Genomic DNA, 18702 nt, shown 5'->3' on the forward strand with positions numbered 1-18702 from the left:
GGTCCTGTTGCTCTATTTTCACCTGTATAGCAGGAGTGACGTAGGCGGAGGTGTGCTCTGGTGCAGGTGTGCCGCAGCGGTCAGTTGAAGAATCCACGAGTTTCTCTGTGAATTTCCCATTACATCGTTGCGCACTCGGAGCTTGTTTGGGGGGGGGGGGTTTCGGTGTAAAAAGAAGTTTTCTTCCCACGCACAACGGACACTAATGTTTTTGTCACTTTTTATGAAATCAAACTCAAAGTAAGGTCAGTACTTCCACGCTTTAAACGCTGCACGCTCATACTCTCTCCTACACTCGATATATGATCCATTGTTGATCTGCACACAGCTGTTGTCATGAACGACGCACTCGCTTACGTCACTGTCATGAGACATTCTTGCAAAAAAAATCACGGTTTTAGTAACGCAGTGTTCCTATGACAAAGTAACAGTAATCTAATTACCGTTTTTGCAATAGTAATCCCTTACTTTACTCGTTACTTGAAAAAAGTAATCAGATTACAGTGACACGTTACAAGTAACGCGTTACTGCCCATCTCTGGTGACATCGATCATACACAACTTGAAAAGAGTAGGTGGAGTGGACGAGGGTTGCAAAGCAACTTGCAGATGTGCAGAACTGTAGGCAGGCTTAAAAAATGGGAGATTTTTATTATTGTTGTTATTGTTATTATTAGTCCAAAAACACCAGACATAAATCTTTACTGTTTTTTATGATTTAATTATACTCTGGTTTTTCTAGTGTATCTTTTAGAAATGGGGTGCTAAAAAGGAGGTGAAAGACAGAAGTTCTGTCAGAGTCCAATAAGTCCTTAAAAGACAAATTTGTACCCATTAGCAATGACTCTACTAGTAGACTAGTAAGTCTTTCCTGTAAGAAAAAAAAAGACATAAAACTGATATTTTATCTGCAAAAAATATTTTCTTGTTTTACGTGTTAAGGTTTATTCACTCCTTCATATTAAGGACTATCTTAAGAGCGTCCTTTAGATGAATTACAGCCAAATTTTAGTATAATGTCAGAAACATAAAGTGAACAGGAGACTGGTAATTGATTCTGTCCACTCAGAACATATTTACTGCCATCAATTATCAATATACGTCACTTGTAAATAGACATCTTACCTTCATGCTGTTTAACAAAAAATAAGTTAACTAAACTCATAATGAGTGGTAAGATAAGATAAGATAAGATACTTTTATTAGTCCCACAAGTGGGAAATTTCAGATCAGATACCGTAATTGTCGGGCTATAAGCCGCTACTTTTTGCACAAGCTTTGAACCCTGCGGCTTTTAGTCAGGTGCGGCTTTTCTATAGATTGTCCATGATTTTTGTGATATCGTAAGACGATTTGTTTTGTTTGTTCCGCTGTTGTACGGCACTACGTTGCCTGGCGGAAGGATCGGGGTTCAAGAGTGGTATGTTGGTCACATGTCCATCCGCCAGGCAACATAGTGCCGTATGCGAAGTAGCGCGAAAAACAAACTTCAAAGTAGCGCTACGTGTTCAGCGGGAGTCGTGGATGACGAGCGGCGATAAACTTGCGAAAAGCAAGTTGTGCTCAACTCTACCGGTGGATTCTGACAGCGTGGAAAAGTGTGCAAACATCCACGATCACCAACGGATTTCGAAGGGCTGGACTGCTGCATGATGAAGAGGAGGACACCGCCACGGCCCTTCAGAGGGTGTTCGACTCCGACACTGACAATGACAATGAGGATTATCTTTGGTTTTGAAAGTGACAACGAAGGAAAGAAGCTGAGAGTGGATGACGAAGCCATCCTGAGCCTGTTCGTTTCCGACACTGGAGAAGAGGACTTTGGTGGTTTTAGTGCGCAGGAAGATGGTGGTGAATGACTGACTTTTCTTCTTGTTAAAGCCGTGTCACTGCACCTGAGCCTAAAAGGTAGTCCGAATCTATTTTTCTGGTGTGCTGTAGGTTACTGTTATGTACTACATTTGTTACTCATTTATGAAGCACAGCACATGTGCAAATATGTACCCATAACTTGATTTTCAAAATATTAATAAAAGGGGTGTGTCTCCAAACAGCCATCTCTTTCCTGACAATTCGCTTTGTGCATATTCTCTTACATATGATAAGTCAATATTGAAACACCTGCGGCTTTTGGTCAGGTGCGGCTAATGTATGTACAAAACAGGATTTTCCCCTGATTTTAGCTTGTGCGGCTAATATTCAGGTGCGCTTTGTAGTCCGGGAAATACGGTAATTTAAGATAAAAATTATAACGATTTTTTCTGCTATTACTAAACAGTTTGGATAAATCGTAATGTTTTACCAGCGAGTTGGTTTAATAATAGCAATAATCTTGAAAAGCAGTGATTTACCTGCAGTGAAGGTAAATATACATATTATTTTCCACTATGATTAATAACATTTGCTTGCGAATGAAATATTTTAATTCTATCAACAAAACCGGAGCTTCAACCAGTGCTGATTTTACTGACCCTTTAGTTCATTCATGTTTTCTAACAGGATACATATTTCAGCATAAAATCTCACTTTATTGATATGAATGCAATATTGTCATACATAGACAGTCAAAAACACAAGAATAAATTATTTGAAAAGGCTGAAATCTGTTCGCTGTTTCTGCAGCTTCTCCCACACATGGCAGTGTCACTGCTCTGTGTGGAGCTATAGCAGATCTGTTCAGTATTATAAAAAAAGGCAGGACACTAACCAGAGAAAAACACATCTCAGTCTGTATGCTCTGAATTCTCTGGTATTTACTGTGTAAAGAGCTGAGAAAAATTATTAATGGAATGACAAAACAGATGAAAACATACTATTTGGAAGAGTACATTTCTGCCTTTATATGACAAAATTGAAATGTACAGTAAGAAAATGTTCTTAATAATTATAATTTTGGATCATGATGGAAATTCTCTTTCTGGAGCGGCAAAACTGCAATGGTAATTTATAAATAGCATGTGCTCTATGCTTTTTCTGCAAATGTGCATTAAATCTAGATTCTTTCCAATAGCCTGCAGGCGGCCATGCCTCTGAGTTGCTGAAAGAAGTATGACTGTATAGACATTGATTTATGACCCAAGTAAAAACGTTCCAAATGAATGCAAGTATTCTTTATTTTAAATTTGCGTTCCCATATAGAGTAAAATGGGCGTTAGGTTGTGTTAGGTTTGAGATACCCTTTGAGTGAGTTTGTCAAATCTTCAGTTATATCACCATCTCAAACGGTACCAAGCAGTCCACAAAGCATTTGGTAAAATCATGGTGCCTGTGTCAAGTATTACGCATGCACATATGTGATATGTTTGCTGACAAAGCCAGTGGAAAGAAACTATAGTTCACAATTTTCCAGCAGTTTCAATGTAAGACGATATGTCAATAAATAAAAAAAAGAAGAAGGAGATGGTGCTGTTCTAAGAGGTTTATGAAAGTAGCTTATTATTAACTAGAGTAAAATGACATGAACAAGAAATAGACTTTGGTCTTAAACAGTCGGTCAGGGTGTTTGTTGCTAGTTAGTTGCAACTTAGACTGTCTTTGCAGTTGTTATATAGATATTTTAGTGAAGGAAAATGGCGTGAATATCCAGGCCCGTGCAACATATTACGATCTTAATTTCCATTCAAAGATGTCTCTGACTGATTTCTTTCACTTATTCAAGTTTCATCTCCCTGTGGTGAATTAGCAAGTGTTTGCTCCCTACTGGCTGTCACCCAGTAACAGCCAGTAACCTCCAGTAGTCGAGGAATAGACAGCTGTGGTGGTGGGGTGTGTCACTAACCAGCAGTGTTGGGGAGTAACGGAATACATGTACCGCCATTACGTATTTAAAATACAAAATATGAGTAATTGTATTCCGTTACAGTTACCATTTAAAAAGGTGGTATTTAGAATACGGTTACTTTGTTGAAATAAATGGATTACACTGCGGTACTTTCCTGTTTCATATTGTCACGGGTTGTTTGGGTTTGTTTGACAGCTATGTTCTGTTGTTCCAGGCGGCAGCGCTCTCTCTCTCTGCGACTGTGTGCCTCCTGGGTGAGAGAGAGCCCGACATGAACCCGCCGTATTAGTCAGAGGTCCCTTTACTACAGTTCGGAGTCGCGGACCTTCGGTAATAGTAATAAATCACACAGCAATAGTACATTCACGTAGTTGTAAAAAGCATGATAATATATTAGGTAATCCAAAGTATTTAGAATACGTTACTGTCATTAAGTAACGTAACGGAATACGTTACAGAATACATTTTGGGGCATGTATTCTGTAATCTGTAGTGGAATACATTTTAAAAGTAACCTTCCCAACGCTGCTAACCAGTGTGAGTGATACACTTATATAGGCCACTTTACAAAAACATTTTTTTTACATGTGTGTTATAGTCGGATTAATTTAATTGTAGCATAAGTTACCCAAATCTGACTATTGAACTCCTTTAAATAGCTCAACTTTTAGATGCGTTTCCAGATGGAACAAGGCATGTAGTTTTCCATCCCCTTCTTCTACTGGAGTTGGGATTGGGTGAAATAATTTAGGTTGGGTATTGACAGGAGGAAGCTGCCCCAGTGCTTTATTGGCTCACTACATAAATGAGAAAAAAAAAAAAACCAACTAACACAGCAGAAATGGAAGAGCTGGTTAGTAACTTAATGTTTTATTGAAATGTGCCAATTTCTGTTTGATATCAAGTCAACTGACAAACATTTAATTAAATTACTAGTGGATGTTTTCAGGCTGCTAATATGCCAGAAAGCTTAATTAAATCAAATGATCCTGAGGCTGTTCAAACACATAAAACAGTTCTAATCTCTGTTTTAAACACATATCAAAGTTATAACATCACTACAGGGGTGGGTACAAATTCAGTTCACTCAACTTCCTCTTGTCCCATAATAACCATCAGCCTAGCACCACCAGCTTTGTTAAGGCAAACTTAAAAAATGTGTGCATTTCACTTTGCCTCCTGATCATTTAGCTCCAAGCAGACATCCTGTCTCATCTTTTATAATGCAAACAGCTGGCTGCTTGCAGTACAGCAGTACAAAAAAATACATTGTCAAAAAACAAAACAAAAACAAAAAGTCATAAAAAATGTATATATCAAATAAAAATGATTGAATCAATGCAAGTAATAGCAGGTACAGGACCAAGGACAAATTTTATAATAGAAATCGTATCATTGTCCTTGTGTTGCCATAAATTCCACTGTAAATGCGCTATTGTGGAGTCTTTTGCAACTGCTTTGCTTTAAAAGGTTTTTGTGGAGCTAGATGAGCTCATCTGTATTGTCCTTCTGCCTGCACGGGTGTCCTTTGCTGCTGCGCTCCTTTCAGCATAACTTACAGAGAACCATTCAAACTGCAAGAGGAGGCTATACATTGGTCTCAAGGCCATTCATATCTATAGTGCAGTGTTCTTTGCTCTTCTTCAGATGTCTCGGAGGAATTGGAGGTTTCTTCCTGTCTGAAAGCGGCCGAACGCCCTCCTCCAGTTGTATGAGTTGAGCCACTTCAGGAGGGATGAACTGGTGTTTGACCCCTAAAGGAGGGGGTCGGCAGTTGCCATTGTTGGTGTGGCAGTTCATCACAGGAGGGGTGCTCATTGCTGTTTTGGTCTCACAGATCAAAGGTACCTGTAGATTGGATAATATATGGGACTACTTGAAAAAATCTGGAGTGCTCAGAAGGTTCTCTTTGTTAAGGAAACCAAAGGTTGAAAAGGAAAAATGATCCAAGGCTATTGAAGTGCCACTTCTTGTGGTTGTAATACATTTTAGTTTTTAACAAATACATTTTTCCAATGGCAAAAATAAATAATGAAATTATTAGATTATTTTTTCCCATTATTTAAATGTTCATCAATTGTGTGCAATTTTTTTTTTTTTAGCTCAGTCTCCAAAATCTTTGTATGTTGTGTAAAACGTGCACAAAAGATTTGGAAGCCATTTAAACCCCAATTACCTTCAATAGAAGTATTTTTGAATTATTGTATCAGTTTTCTAAACCACTTGTCAAACTTAGGGTGACTGAAGCTGTGATAGGATGAGAGGCGGGGCGCGTCCTGCACAGAGCATCAGTCAGTCAACTAACATCAACAACAACTAACAAATCAGATTTCATTATTAGTCACTGCCGTTTTGTACTGTTCAATTACAACCCCAATGAAAAAAATAAAAATGTTGAGGCACACAACGATGTGTGCTGCTGGTAAAGTTTCTGGGCTGCCTTTCCTCATAACAGCCACCCCTCAAGATTCTCTCCATATAAAGCAATGCAATATCAGGGACTCTAACATCCAGTCCTTTTACTGAATTCCACATGCTTTCAACTGGTGAAAGGCATGGAGTGTCTGGACGGGAGGATATATTGCTCTAAGACCTTTACATACCTTTCAGCATTGATGGTGCCTTTCCAGATGCTTTCACATCTGGAAAGGCACCATCAGAATTGGCTATTCTGATCATGTTCACATGCGCCTTCATCTTTGCATGATACAGCTTTAACCTACATTTGTGAATGGCATGTTGAATTGTGTTTAGAGAGTGATTTCTGGAAGTGTTCCTAAGCCTATGTAGTATTAATCATGTCTGTTTTTAATGAAGTGCTGCCCCAGGTCCTGAAAATCATAGTAATCCACTACTCATTTTCAGACCTGTCCCCAGATTCTGAATATTCTGACTTTGAATATTAGATTTTTATTATGTGCTGCAGATGATGAGATATTCTCACATTTCTACATGCATTATTTTGTAGATTAGGGAGCCTCTGCCCTTCTTTACTTCTGAGAAACTCTCTAAGATTCTCTCTTTATACCCAATGGCACTGATCAGTTGCCAGTTAACCCAATTAGATGCAAAATGTTCCTCCAGCTGTTTCTTTTTAGTGCTGCTCACTTTTCTCAGCTTAAAGGTTTATGGGAATCTTGTGAATCATTTCATTCTGTCTTATTTGCATTTTATACACCATGTCAACGTTTTGGAACTGGGGTTGTAATTGCTGTCTAAAGGATTGCAAATGATTTGATGAAAGTAGGGAGGGGCTAAACCTAAAATTATAGTAAATACACACTTAAATCTTCAGTTTCTTCTAAATGCCTACTACTTAGCCAAATCTCTAAAAATGCGTGAAACAGAACTAATAACGTTTTCAGCCCCAAGAAGCAAACTATGGGCTCAATCACCCCAATTACCCAAGTCCTTTGAAACATATTGTCATTAAAACTCACCCCATCTCCCTCTTTCATGAAGTCTTTTCTGCAGATGTGTGCCATGATGCCTGTGGCCAAAGCATCCCCCATTACATTGACCATGGTGCGAAATCTGTCTCTGTAAAAGAAGAAGACATTTAAGACACTTTTTATTTGGACCGATAGAAATCGAGTCAGTAGAGCTGTTGTCGGTTTGGATCTTTAATACATTTTAGAAGTGATATGCAACTTACAATGCCCAGTCTACTGCAATGATGAGAGTGATGTCGTCAGTTGGCAGACCAACAGATGTTAGCACTATCACCATGGTGACCAGCCCAGCTTGTGGTATTCCTGCTGCACCTATGCTGGCTGCAGTAGCAGTGATGCTGTTGGAGAGATGGGAGGTGAAGTTAATTAAAGTAAAAAAGCTGATGACAAATATAAAGTGGACGACTTCTTCTGCTGAAACAGTACACGTGTGACAGAAAATATGGCAAAGCAGAACAGCTCTACTTTAAAAACTGCTTCTTTGTCCAAATAAACCCCTAAAGTGACAAAGAATGCTTTCAATTTGCATTTATGCCAACCAGACTCCCTGAGTAACCCAGAGGGTTAGTGTTAGAGAAGAGGAAGCTAGACAAAGGGTGAGACGGAGTCAGATCATCCACTGTGGAGACCCCTGAAGGGAGCAGCTGAAAGAAGATGTTTCTGTGACAGAGGTATTGGTCCATGACATCAACTGTTGTGGAATTTTAACTTCAAATATAGTCCTGATATTCTCACATACTTTTACTGATTGTTTTCCCCCCCATATGTGGTGGTTCTAATTCATTTTTCCATCTATTTTTGTTCATCAGGATTTGTTGTGTTTAGTTCATTTTTGTGCTGAATGCAAATACTTTAAAGTAAATTAAAGACTCTTCTTGCCTAATTTGTTTTGTGGATTATATCTCAAGGTGAGCCTGGCCCCAAAAGTACACAATAATGTTAATAATGTCTCTAAGGCAACTGTCTAATTGGGAAGCCTCTTATCTGGTGTAAAATGTTGGCACATCGGATATCTGGTGCAGCTCCAGAGTTTGACGAAGAGATGATCCCACAACTCACTACACCACAGTCTGGGGTGAAATGATGAAATGGGAGTTAGGGTCAGAAACTCAACCATGATATCACGGGAATATACTGGTTTATTGAGGCCACGTGGCTCTTCAGTGATAAGTGATAAGCTGTCATGTTTATACTACATCTATAAAAGCGTACTCTGGCTAATGACAGCCTTCCTTTGTCCTCCGCTTGTCAATTTTTCTAATTTTATGGAAAAACTGGTTCTCATGCAGAGATTTACAAAGTTTTCAGTTTTCACATGTTAGTTCCTTCTACCACAGATCTGAGCAGAGGAGGCAATGAGACAACACAAGGAGCGAGGAGTCAAGGAAACAGGCATTTGGAGCCTCATTTTAAAGCAATGAAAACCAATTAAACATGATGTATTATACACCTGCGTCATAAATAATTTTATTATAGCCCATATATAGGTGTGCACAGGGGTAACAGTGCCCATGGCATTTTTTATTTTTTTCTTTACAGCCACTTTTAATTATTTTCACAACATTACACAATGTGAAAGAGTTGAAGGTAAAGACACTTCAGCAAAAGATACATCTGTGCATCCTTGGTTATAGTTCCTACAGAAGCCTCTTCTCTCCTCTGTCCTCCATATGTTTTAGAAGTGTAGAAATTAGAGGAATGAGAGAAGCTCAAAGATTCCTTAAACAGGAAGAAAGCATCTGCAGGGCCAGCCTCTTACACTAATACTGAATTTGAGAAAAGTTCTACTTTTCTTTGCTTTTTCTAAAGAATCTCAGAAAGACAGTATCCTCCATCAGCATTTTGTCAACCAGACCATGGGAGCCTGTAGTTCTCTGTAGTACTTGTTTCTTATCACCAGCAGAGTCCACAGGGAAATGAGACACTTGACTGAGAAAATGTATTAGAGTGTTGGTTTACTTCATCTCATTTATTATATTTATTATCTCAAGGAATGCCAGCAAGCCATTTATTTGTTATTTTTATTTATTTCCGTCTGTTATAAGCCCTTGTTTGTTTTCTGTGATTTATTTTTCCACATCTGTCTTCCAGCAAGCTCCTCTGCATGTTCAGCACCAGTAGATGTTGTTTCCCACACAGAAATAGTGTTTATAAGTAGTGGTTAAAGGGAAACTTATTTTATCTACTTCTTCTTTTTTTGTTTTAATCTTGAAGGCATCAGTATGCTTCAATAGATTTGTTGGTAGAAGTCTACATTTCCCTTATAAAGCTCCAAAACCAACTATCCAACAGCAATGTTCACTGTGAGCATCATTTTACACATAGTAGTCTGATATGACAGACAATTAAAACTACATGTGTGGCTACTGAGCTTAGTTTTTAGCCCATAGTTTGATGTGGTTGATGAATTACGCTGGAACAATCTATTTAAAAAGTCCCTTCAGAAGTTGCAGCCTCTCACTTCGGCGAAGCCTGAGGTCTGGCTGTCATTCACACCAGCAGGCACAATAATACATTCATCAGCGTATTCTTTCTCGAGCTTGAGTCTCTGTGATGATCAGCATGATGAGCCATTCTTTTACGTGCATCCATTGCTGTGCTTGAGCAGCTCTCTGCTGCAACAGTGAATCACTGGGATGGGCTTTCAAACATTTTTTCAGCTTCAACACAAAAACATAAAGCAGCATTATAAACAGATTTCAGCTGCTGACAACTGTCTAAAATTGAAACTCTTCAACTTGAATTTTATTTTGTGAAAGGAAAATAAGTCCCTGAGAGACAAATCTGATGAACAGGGTGTTGTGGTGATGAGCATTGTGTTGATGTGGCAAAAAAACCCACTCCTGCGTCTTCAGTGTGTTGTGTGATACGTAAAACACGATTTTACGTATCACAGTTCAGGTGGTTTGTAGCGAATGTTTTTCCTCAGAAAACGCAGGATGGTACACTAAATCTCCTCACCACCTCCTGAACAAATTTGTGGTGAAACTGCAAGATAAATACCTTCTGTTTTGGACACTGCAAGCCCTTCAATTGAAACCTGCTGTTCGGTCATTAAGCCTGACACCGAGGTCTAACCACCAGAGATGATCCTTGACATGAAAGGTGGTTAAGTTTGACACAGAAGGTGATGCTTGCTCTGAGTTAGTGGAGCCCTCTGATCAGAACAGGACTTCCAGCGTGATTAATGTAAAGCATATGAATGACTAAAAATATTCAATGATACTTACATGGCTTTGTCAAAATAAATAAAGTCAATTAAAATTACATTTAAAAAAGGTTTACTGACCTGATGGTGATGATCTGACCGAAGTCCAGCTCATAATTATTAACTTGTGCAATGAATATTGCTGCAACAGCCTCATAGAGAGCGGTGCCGTCCATATTGATGGTTGCACCCACGGGTAGCACGAAACGGATGATGCGACGGTCAATGTGGTTGTTCTCTAAGAGGCACTTGAAGGTTATAGGCAAAGTGGCTGAGCTGAGGAAAACGAAGAAAAAGACAGAGAGGACAGCTAATAAAAAAAATAAATATGAAGCCTCCTAATTTCTCTCAGGTATGCATGCAAACAAACACAATCTGTTCATTCATGCTGACTAAGAATAATAATGCTTTGCATGACAGCATGCAGCAGATGCTTTTTACTAATCTGAGTCTAGCAAACACATGCATGCGTGATGAAGCCAATCTGACCCCAAAGACCTCAGAAGAACTCCGTCTTTGTCAGTCTGCGTATGCAACAAGGAATGATTTGTTTAAAACTGAATAGAAAATAGAATAGAAAACATTAATAGACCATAGCAGTGCTTTTGGAGAGGTTTAACCAGTTTATGTCAAATCACATATTGTTGAGGTGCATTTTCTAAAGTATACTGTTGTGTTTTTCACTTTAGAGCTTCCCTACCTACAACTTGTTTTCATTCGTTTACACACGAGATACAAATGAAGGCAGTCACAGATCTACCACAGCAAACACAATGTCTGCCAAATACATGCAAAAACACTGACATGGTCATCTAAATTAAAACTAAAGCCTGTTTTTGTTATAGAATATGATCTGTCAGCATGCACACATGATACACAAGCATCAGTGGAGTCTGTTTAAAGACACGTGGAATGCTCTTTTACTTTTCCCTCTCTTCCCACACACCAGATGTTTTCTGATCAGCCAACAGCCCTTTGAGATTTTTCACAGTAAAGGTTCCAGTAAAAAGGAAGAAAAGAATAAGTGTTGTTAAGACTCGGGGATGTTTTATTTTGACTCACATATGAGATGATAAAATGAGTTACTGATGTTTTCCTTTTGTAACGCATTCATTCTCTCTATAATAAGTTTCTTTACCTGGAGGAGGTTGCCAGTGCAATGAGCAGGGCTTGCAGGATTCCCCGTATGTAAACAATGGGACTCTTTTTGGTGATGAAGAAGTACATAGCAGGCAGGATAAACAAGCCGTGCAGCACCAAACCAAACACCACAGTGATGGCATAGAAACCGAGCTTCTTCCCCATGGCTGAGGGATCACTCATTTCCAGGATCTTTCCAGCCACCAGGAAAACAATACCAAATGGAAAATACCTGAGGAGATGAAGACAATCAAGTGTCAAAATGACAGTTATAAGTCTTAGATTTTATGAGATGGTGGGAGAAAAGAAGCCATACACAGAGTTTTACACTAAGAAACACCAATGTCCTTTTAAAAAAAATAATTAGATTAGGGGCATGTGAACATATGCGTGCAGTCTGTCCAACCATCAGTCAGCTGAATGACAACCAGACAAGAAATCTAGACAAGAAGGAGCTAGTTAGTTTTAGCAATTGAGCTTTAAAAGTAAGAGTGACAGGATTGTCTAAGACTAAATCCTTTATTTTTTCTTTCTCTGAAAAAACTATTAAATTACAATATACCTGCATACACATAACATAATATACTAGGATAAATGACCAGATTATAATGGTGGAATTAATCCTACTTAATGTGTAGATATTAGATTGACACATTTTTAATATTTATTAATGTGCATATACAGTCCCGATCAAAAGTATAAGACCATGCAAAATTATATTTTGCATGGTTCGATCTTAACAAGGTTCCAAATATAGCATAGAGCTTTAACATGCAACAAGAAGGAATGGGAGTGAGACAAAACATTTTTTGAGTATTCAATTCATTGAAAAGAATGCTTAAACTGAAACAGTTTAACAGCTGTTTAACAGCTGATCAAAAGTTTAGTACCACATGCCTTTACAAGCCCAAATCTATGCAAAAATTTGGATTCATTGTCATTTTCTGTCAGGTAGTCACACTGTCATGACATTCTGATGTTGAACTAACAGAGTTGAGCATAAGCAGAGTTTCTCACACACAGACAGTCATTTCGAATTTTTGAAATGATTCTGGAAGACCCGCCAAAATTTATCCAGCACTGAGCCGGAGGATCCAATTGGCTGTCCATCAAGACACTGGACGATCCTTGACCCAAATTAAGGCCATTATTGGTTCTGACTGCAGCCCCATAGCCATCAGAGGGCATCTGAGACCGAAGGGCTTTAAAAACGGCTTTAAATGCTTCGTCTCCTTGAATGCCACAGAACTGACCGTTTGGATTTTGCAAGAGAGCTCCAATCATGGGACATTGAAAGGTGGAAGAAAGTTTTATTCTCTGATGAGAAAAAAATGTAACCTTAATGGTTCTGATGGTTTCCAACGTTACTTGCATGACAAGCAGATCCCACCTGAGATCTTTTCTACGTGCGAGTTTTTTCATTGAAATTATGTTATTTTCACTCTAGTTCTGTTGTTTTCATTCAAATTTGGTTGATTTCTTTCAACTTCTGGTGTTTTCATTCAAATTCCATTCTCTTCATTCTAATCCTGTTTTTTCATTCAAATGTTGTTGTTTCAATTCTAGTTCAGTTCTTTTCATTCTAATTCTGTTGTTTTCATTCAAATTTCTGTTTTCATTCAAATTCCGTTCTTGTTATTCTAATTCTGTTAATTTAGTTCAAAATCCGTTGTTGTCATTCTAATTCTTTTCTTTTCATTCTAATTCCGTTGTTTTCATCCTAAAACTTTTCTTTTCATTCAAACTCAGTTCTTTTCATTCAAATTCTTCATTCTAATCCCCATGTTTTCATTCAAATTCTATCCTTGTCATTCTAATTCTGTTGTTTTTGTTCAAAATCAGTTCTTTTCATTCTAGTGCAGTTCTTTTCATTCAAATGTTGTTGTTTTCATTCAAATTTTGTTGTTTTCTTTCAAATTCCAGTGCTTTCATTCAACTTCCGTTCTTGTTATTCTAATTCTGCTGTTCTCATTGAAATTCTGTTCTCTTCATTCTAAACCAGTTTTTTCATTCAAATTTTGTTGTTTTCATTCTAATTCAGTTCTTTTCATTCAAATTCCATTGTTTTCATTCTAATTCTGTTGTTTTCATTCTAATTATGTTATTTTCACTCTAGTTTTGCTGTTTTCATTCAAATTTTGTTGATTTCTTTCAACTTTGGGTGTTTTCATTGAAATTCTGTTTTTGTCATTCTAATCCTGTTTTTTCATTCAAATTTTGTTGTTTCCATTCTAGTTCAGTTCTTTTTATTCAAATTCTGTTGTTTTCATTCTAATTCTGTTGTTTTCATTCAAATTCTGTTGTTCTCATTCAAATTCCGTTGTTCTCATTCTATTCCAGTTCTTTTCATTCAAATGTTGTTGTTTTCTTTCAAATTCCGGTGTTTTCATTCAAATTCTGTTCTTGTCATTCTAATTCTGTTGTTTTCGTTCAAAAGCCATTGTTTTCCTTCTAATTCAGTTCTTTTCATTCAAATTCCATTCTTGTCATTCTAATTCTGTTAATTTAGTTCAAAATCCGTTGTTGTCATTCTAATTCTGTTGTTTGATCAACAATAACGGTGGAACTACTCGTTACGGAGTTCATGTTTGGAACTTTGATATCTTTTTTTTTTTGGGTTTGTTTTGTTTGTTTTTTTTGTTTGTTTTTTTTTGGGGGGGGGGGGATCCTAAACTTTTGATCAGCTGTAAATCAGCCTGTTTCAACTTAAGTGTTGTTTTCAATAAATTGCATACTTAAAAAAAAGTCTTGTCACACTCCCATTTCTTCTACTTGCACGTTAAAGCTCTAACCATGCAAAATGTGATTTTTTGCCATTTTTTTCAAGTGGTCTTAAACTTTTGATTGGAACTGTATAAGATGCTGTGGCTCTATAAACACTTTCTAATCACAGAATAAGATCCTCCAAACAATAACATCCTGACTATAAGGCAGTTCAGGTTCGTCACGATTCTTTTTAATAGAACAGTTTCTCTGAAAATGATTTACTTGGATATTCCTTTGTAATTAGGTAATAATAATTTGCTATTTGCACTCAGACTCATTCTCACTTTGAATCATCCAATAAAGAAAGTGAAAGAAAGGTTAACCATGTCTCAACCTGATTCTGATGATAATACGTAGAGTTCTTGTCTAAACGGCTGATGCTGGTTATGTTTCTTAGAAAATTCTTTCATTCATAGCTTTTTCAAGTAGAAAAAATAATACTTTACAATTACCATATAACAATGGCGACAATCCTAAGGACAGCTTCATTCAGGCTCTGGCAGAAGTTTACCAAGGCACTGCCATTTGGCCCCATCCTTCCTAACATAATACCTGTGAAAACAAAGAAAAACCTCTGAAACAATGATGGATAAAATCATTTAAATTTCTTTATTTCAGGCAAGATGTATTCAAGAAATGTCAGATAAGAACAATGCATTTTTTTTACCCATGGTGGCTGAAAAAATAACAATTCCAAGGACGTTCATTCCATCACTTGTTCCTTCTCGTGTCTGTATGAGAACATCAGGGGGCGGAGTCAGGTCAAGAGCAAAGTTCTGGATGTCGGTTCCGTTGTCATCCTGAATACCGTAGACGAGTGCCCGCCGTGTGGTGGACTCTGACTGGGCCTGACGCACTGTCGGTCTGGGCTTCATTATGTAATCGCTGCTTGTTCGATACTGTTGCCAAGGAACAGAAAGAGTTGCTCTTATAAAAGAAGTCCTACAAAATGTAAACCTTTGTATCTGAAACTGCAGTTTGTGTCATCAGAGGTCATACCTGCTGAAATGTGGCCTGGACCAGATTTGCTGGAAACATGTTGCTGCAAGGCAAGCGCATACATTTAATGAATCGTTCTAAAAGGTTGAACACAATGCCAGCTAATAAAAAATTGAGCTGACCAATGCAGTGCATACATACAGACACCAAACTCAGTAGACCTCCTGTGACCTTATTTTGGAAATATCTGCATAAAGGAACTCTCTTCTATATTAATCCATTCCTCTTTTCTTATGGAGTCAGATACTGAGAAGATGTTTTAGGGTGATTTAGTCCTTGAATCCAAGGACAAAATTATCATCGTTTTGAAACTGTGCAATAATGAAGGCCAGATGCCTGTAATGGAGAAAATAAAACCATGAAATTTTTCCAAGATAGGGAGTCTCAGGAGACATAATTATTTCATCCGTCCATTTTCTGCTGATTATCCCTCTCACCAATGACCTCTTCCTTACAAGAAGGTGCAAAGGCTTTCCCAAACAAGTCAAGAGAACTGTTCTCTCCAACGTGTCCAGAGTTTGCCCCATGGATTTTTCCCAGGAGGACATATCCAAAACACTTCGCCTCCATCTCCAGGTCAACAAGCCATCGTCAAAAGCAGCTCAGTCAACTCTTTTTGATGTGGAGGACCTGTTGTTAAGGGAAACCCCAAACACCCTTTGGAAGAAACCCATTTCTGCTGATTGTATCTGTGATCTTATTTATTTGTGCTCTACCAGATTGAATGATAAATCATCAGCTTCACTTTCACACTCAGGGCTCTTTTCCTTTTGAAAAATCAGCTCAGCATCTTTGTCATTGCAGACTACCCTACCCACACTTGTGAACAAGATCCTGAGATGCTTGAGCTCCATCACTTGGGGCAGTATCTCATCCCCAGAGTTGGCACCCCAAACGAGAACCATAGCCTCAGACTTGATTAATTGGTTTATTGTCATTCCCGCTGCTTCACGTTCTGCTGCAAAGTGAATACTGGAGGTCACCACTAAAAAAAGCAAATAGAACCACATCATCTGTTAGAACCTGCGACAACCGAATTGACACCCTCTACCCCTTGGCTGAGCTTAGAGCCAAGGTCTCACTGTAGCTGTACAAGGACAGCACAGCCCACAATAATGTACCCCTGAAGCACCCTCTGAAGGACACCCTGAGGGAATCCCACACTTCATCAAATATAGAGCGGATATACAGGGTGGGCCATTTATATGGATACACCGTACTAACATGGGAATGGTTGGTGATATTAAAGTCCTGTTTGTGGCACATTAGTATATGTGAGGAGGCAAACTCCTGAAGATGGGTGGTGACCATGTTGGCCATTTAGAAGTCGGCCATCTTGGATACAACTTTTGTTTTTTCAATAGGAAGAGGGCCATGTGACACATCAAACTTATTGGTAATGTCACAAGAAAAACAATGGTGGGCTTGGTTTCAATGTAACTTTATTCTTTCATGAGTTATTTACAAGTTTCTCTTTGTTCACAGCCATTGACATGTCGAAGAGGTTAACACGTTAGGAGCAGGTCGAAATTGTGTTGATATCTGTGAACGCAGTAACCAGATCATTGCAGCAGATTTCAATGCAAGACACCCTACAAGACCACCCATCTCCCATGCTACAGTTAGCAAACTGCTTGCTAAGTTTCGTGAAACTGGTTCAGTGTTGGATTTGCCAAAATGTGGACGCAAGAAAACTGTCACTAATGAAGAAACATCAGTCGCTGTCCTAGCTTCATTCAGCAAGAGCCCACAGCGTAGCGCTCGCCACATGTCACTGGAGAGCGGCATTAGTCGAACATCCCTTCGGCGGATATTAGCTACTCACAAATGGCACCCTTACAAACTCCAGCTACTGCAGCATCTCATCGAGGATGACCCAGATCGGCACACAGAATTTGCAGAATGGGCAAAACAAAAATTGGAACAGGAGCCTCAGTTCACGCAGAAGATTTTGTTCAGTGATGAGGCAAACTTTTATGTGAATGGTGAAGTTAACAAACAAAACCACCGCTATTGGTCTGACACTAACCCACATTGGATGGATCCCTCCAAGACTGTTGGAACAACAAAAGTGATGGTTTGGTGTGGTATATGGGGTACAACGATAGTGGGTCCATTCTTCATCAATGGAAACATCAAGGCCACTGGATATTTGAAATTGATGTGTTTCCCTCTTTATGCACTGAAGCTGGCACGTTCCCTGAGTTCTTCCAGCAAGATGGTGCACCACCACATTATGGGTGCCAGGTCCGAGCATTCCTAGATGAACAGTTTTCTGGAAAGTGGATTGGTCGCCGTGGGCCAGTTGAATGGCCCCCAAGGTCTCCCGATCTGACCCCCTTAGACTTTTATCTTTGGGGTCATCTGAAGGCAATTGTCTATGGTGTGAAGATACGAGATGTGCAGCACCTGAAACTACGGATACTGGATGCCTGTGCTGGCATTTCTCCTGCGGTGTTGCTATCAGTGTGTGAAGAGTGGGAGAAGAGGGTTGCATTGACAATCTAACACAATGGGCAGCACATGGAACACATTTTATAAGTGGTCAGAAACTTGTAAATAACTCATGAAAGACTAAAGTTACGTTGAAACCAAGCACACCATTGTTTTTCTTGTGACATTACCAATAAGTTTGATGTGTCACATGGCCCTCTTCCTATTGAAAAAACAAAAGTTGTATCCAAGATGGCCGACTTCTAAATGGCCACCATGGTCACCACCCATCTTGAGGATTTTGCCCCCTCACATATACTAATGTGCCACAAACAGGACTTTAATATCACCAACCATTCCCATTTTATTACGGTGTATCCATATAAATGGCCCACCCTGTAGAGATGATCCAGTGTTCTGTGACCAAAACAAAAAAACACATCGTGCATGTGTTATTCACAAACATAACTATTCACAAACTAAAAAGAAAACTTACAAAATCGGCTTCAAAACTCTTTAAAAAGAAAATTAAGGAATCGCATGTTCTCTTGTTAAAAGGTTCACACAAAGTGATACTGCAGTATATTATTGTAGTTTTTCAACCTACACGTATGCTTAATATAAAGAAATTCATACTCATACTCTGTTTAGTCAAACCCGGCAGTGTTTCATGTTCAGACAAAATGTTTCCATTTGAAGCTTTGGCAATAGTGAGATCTTTTCGTCACTCCCCACTTGTTTTCAAAACATGAATAATTTTGAATGAACTGCAAGGTTGTTTTTAGGCCAACAGATGAGTAAAAAAAAAACATCATACAAAACAAAAACAAAAATAAAACAAAGAAGAGCAAAACAGGAAAGGCAAATCTGCAACTTTCATTATTATTACTGAGCCACTCCTCTGTCTCCTTTCTACACATGCA

The 18702-nt window shown here is 38.5% G+C and overlaps 1 protein-coding gene across 1 annotated transcript in view; it reads right to left on the reverse strand.

Moving 5' to 3' along the window:
• Positions 1-4255: 4255 nt before the first annotated feature.
• The window catches only part of slc1a7b (solute carrier family 1 member 7b), a 46635-nt gene continuing 32188 nt past the window's right edge, over positions 4256-18702 (reverse strand). Inside the window, exons 4-11 of the mRNA XM_026159730.1 lie at positions 15347-15389; positions 15015-15246; positions 14800-14899; positions 11580-11813; positions 10523-10717; positions 7437-7571; positions 7222-7321; positions 4256-5629 (exon numbers count right to left, since the gene is read on the reverse strand). Of these exons, the coding sequence (XP_026015515.1) occupies positions 5369-5629; positions 7222-7321; positions 7437-7571; positions 10523-10717; positions 11580-11813; positions 14800-14899; positions 15015-15246; positions 15347-15389 (1300 nt within the window). The 3' untranslated portion in view covers positions 4256-5368. The remainder of the gene's footprint in view (positions 5630-7221; positions 7322-7436; positions 7572-10522; positions 10718-11579; positions 11814-14799; positions 14900-15014; positions 15247-15346; positions 15390-18702) is intronic.

Source organism: Astatotilapia calliptera, chromosome 23 (genome assembly GCF_900246225.1).
Source record: "Astatotilapia calliptera chromosome 23, fAstCal1.2, whole genome shotgun sequence".
NCBI lineage: Eukaryota > Metazoa > Chordata > Actinopteri > Cichliformes > Cichlidae > Astatotilapia > Astatotilapia calliptera.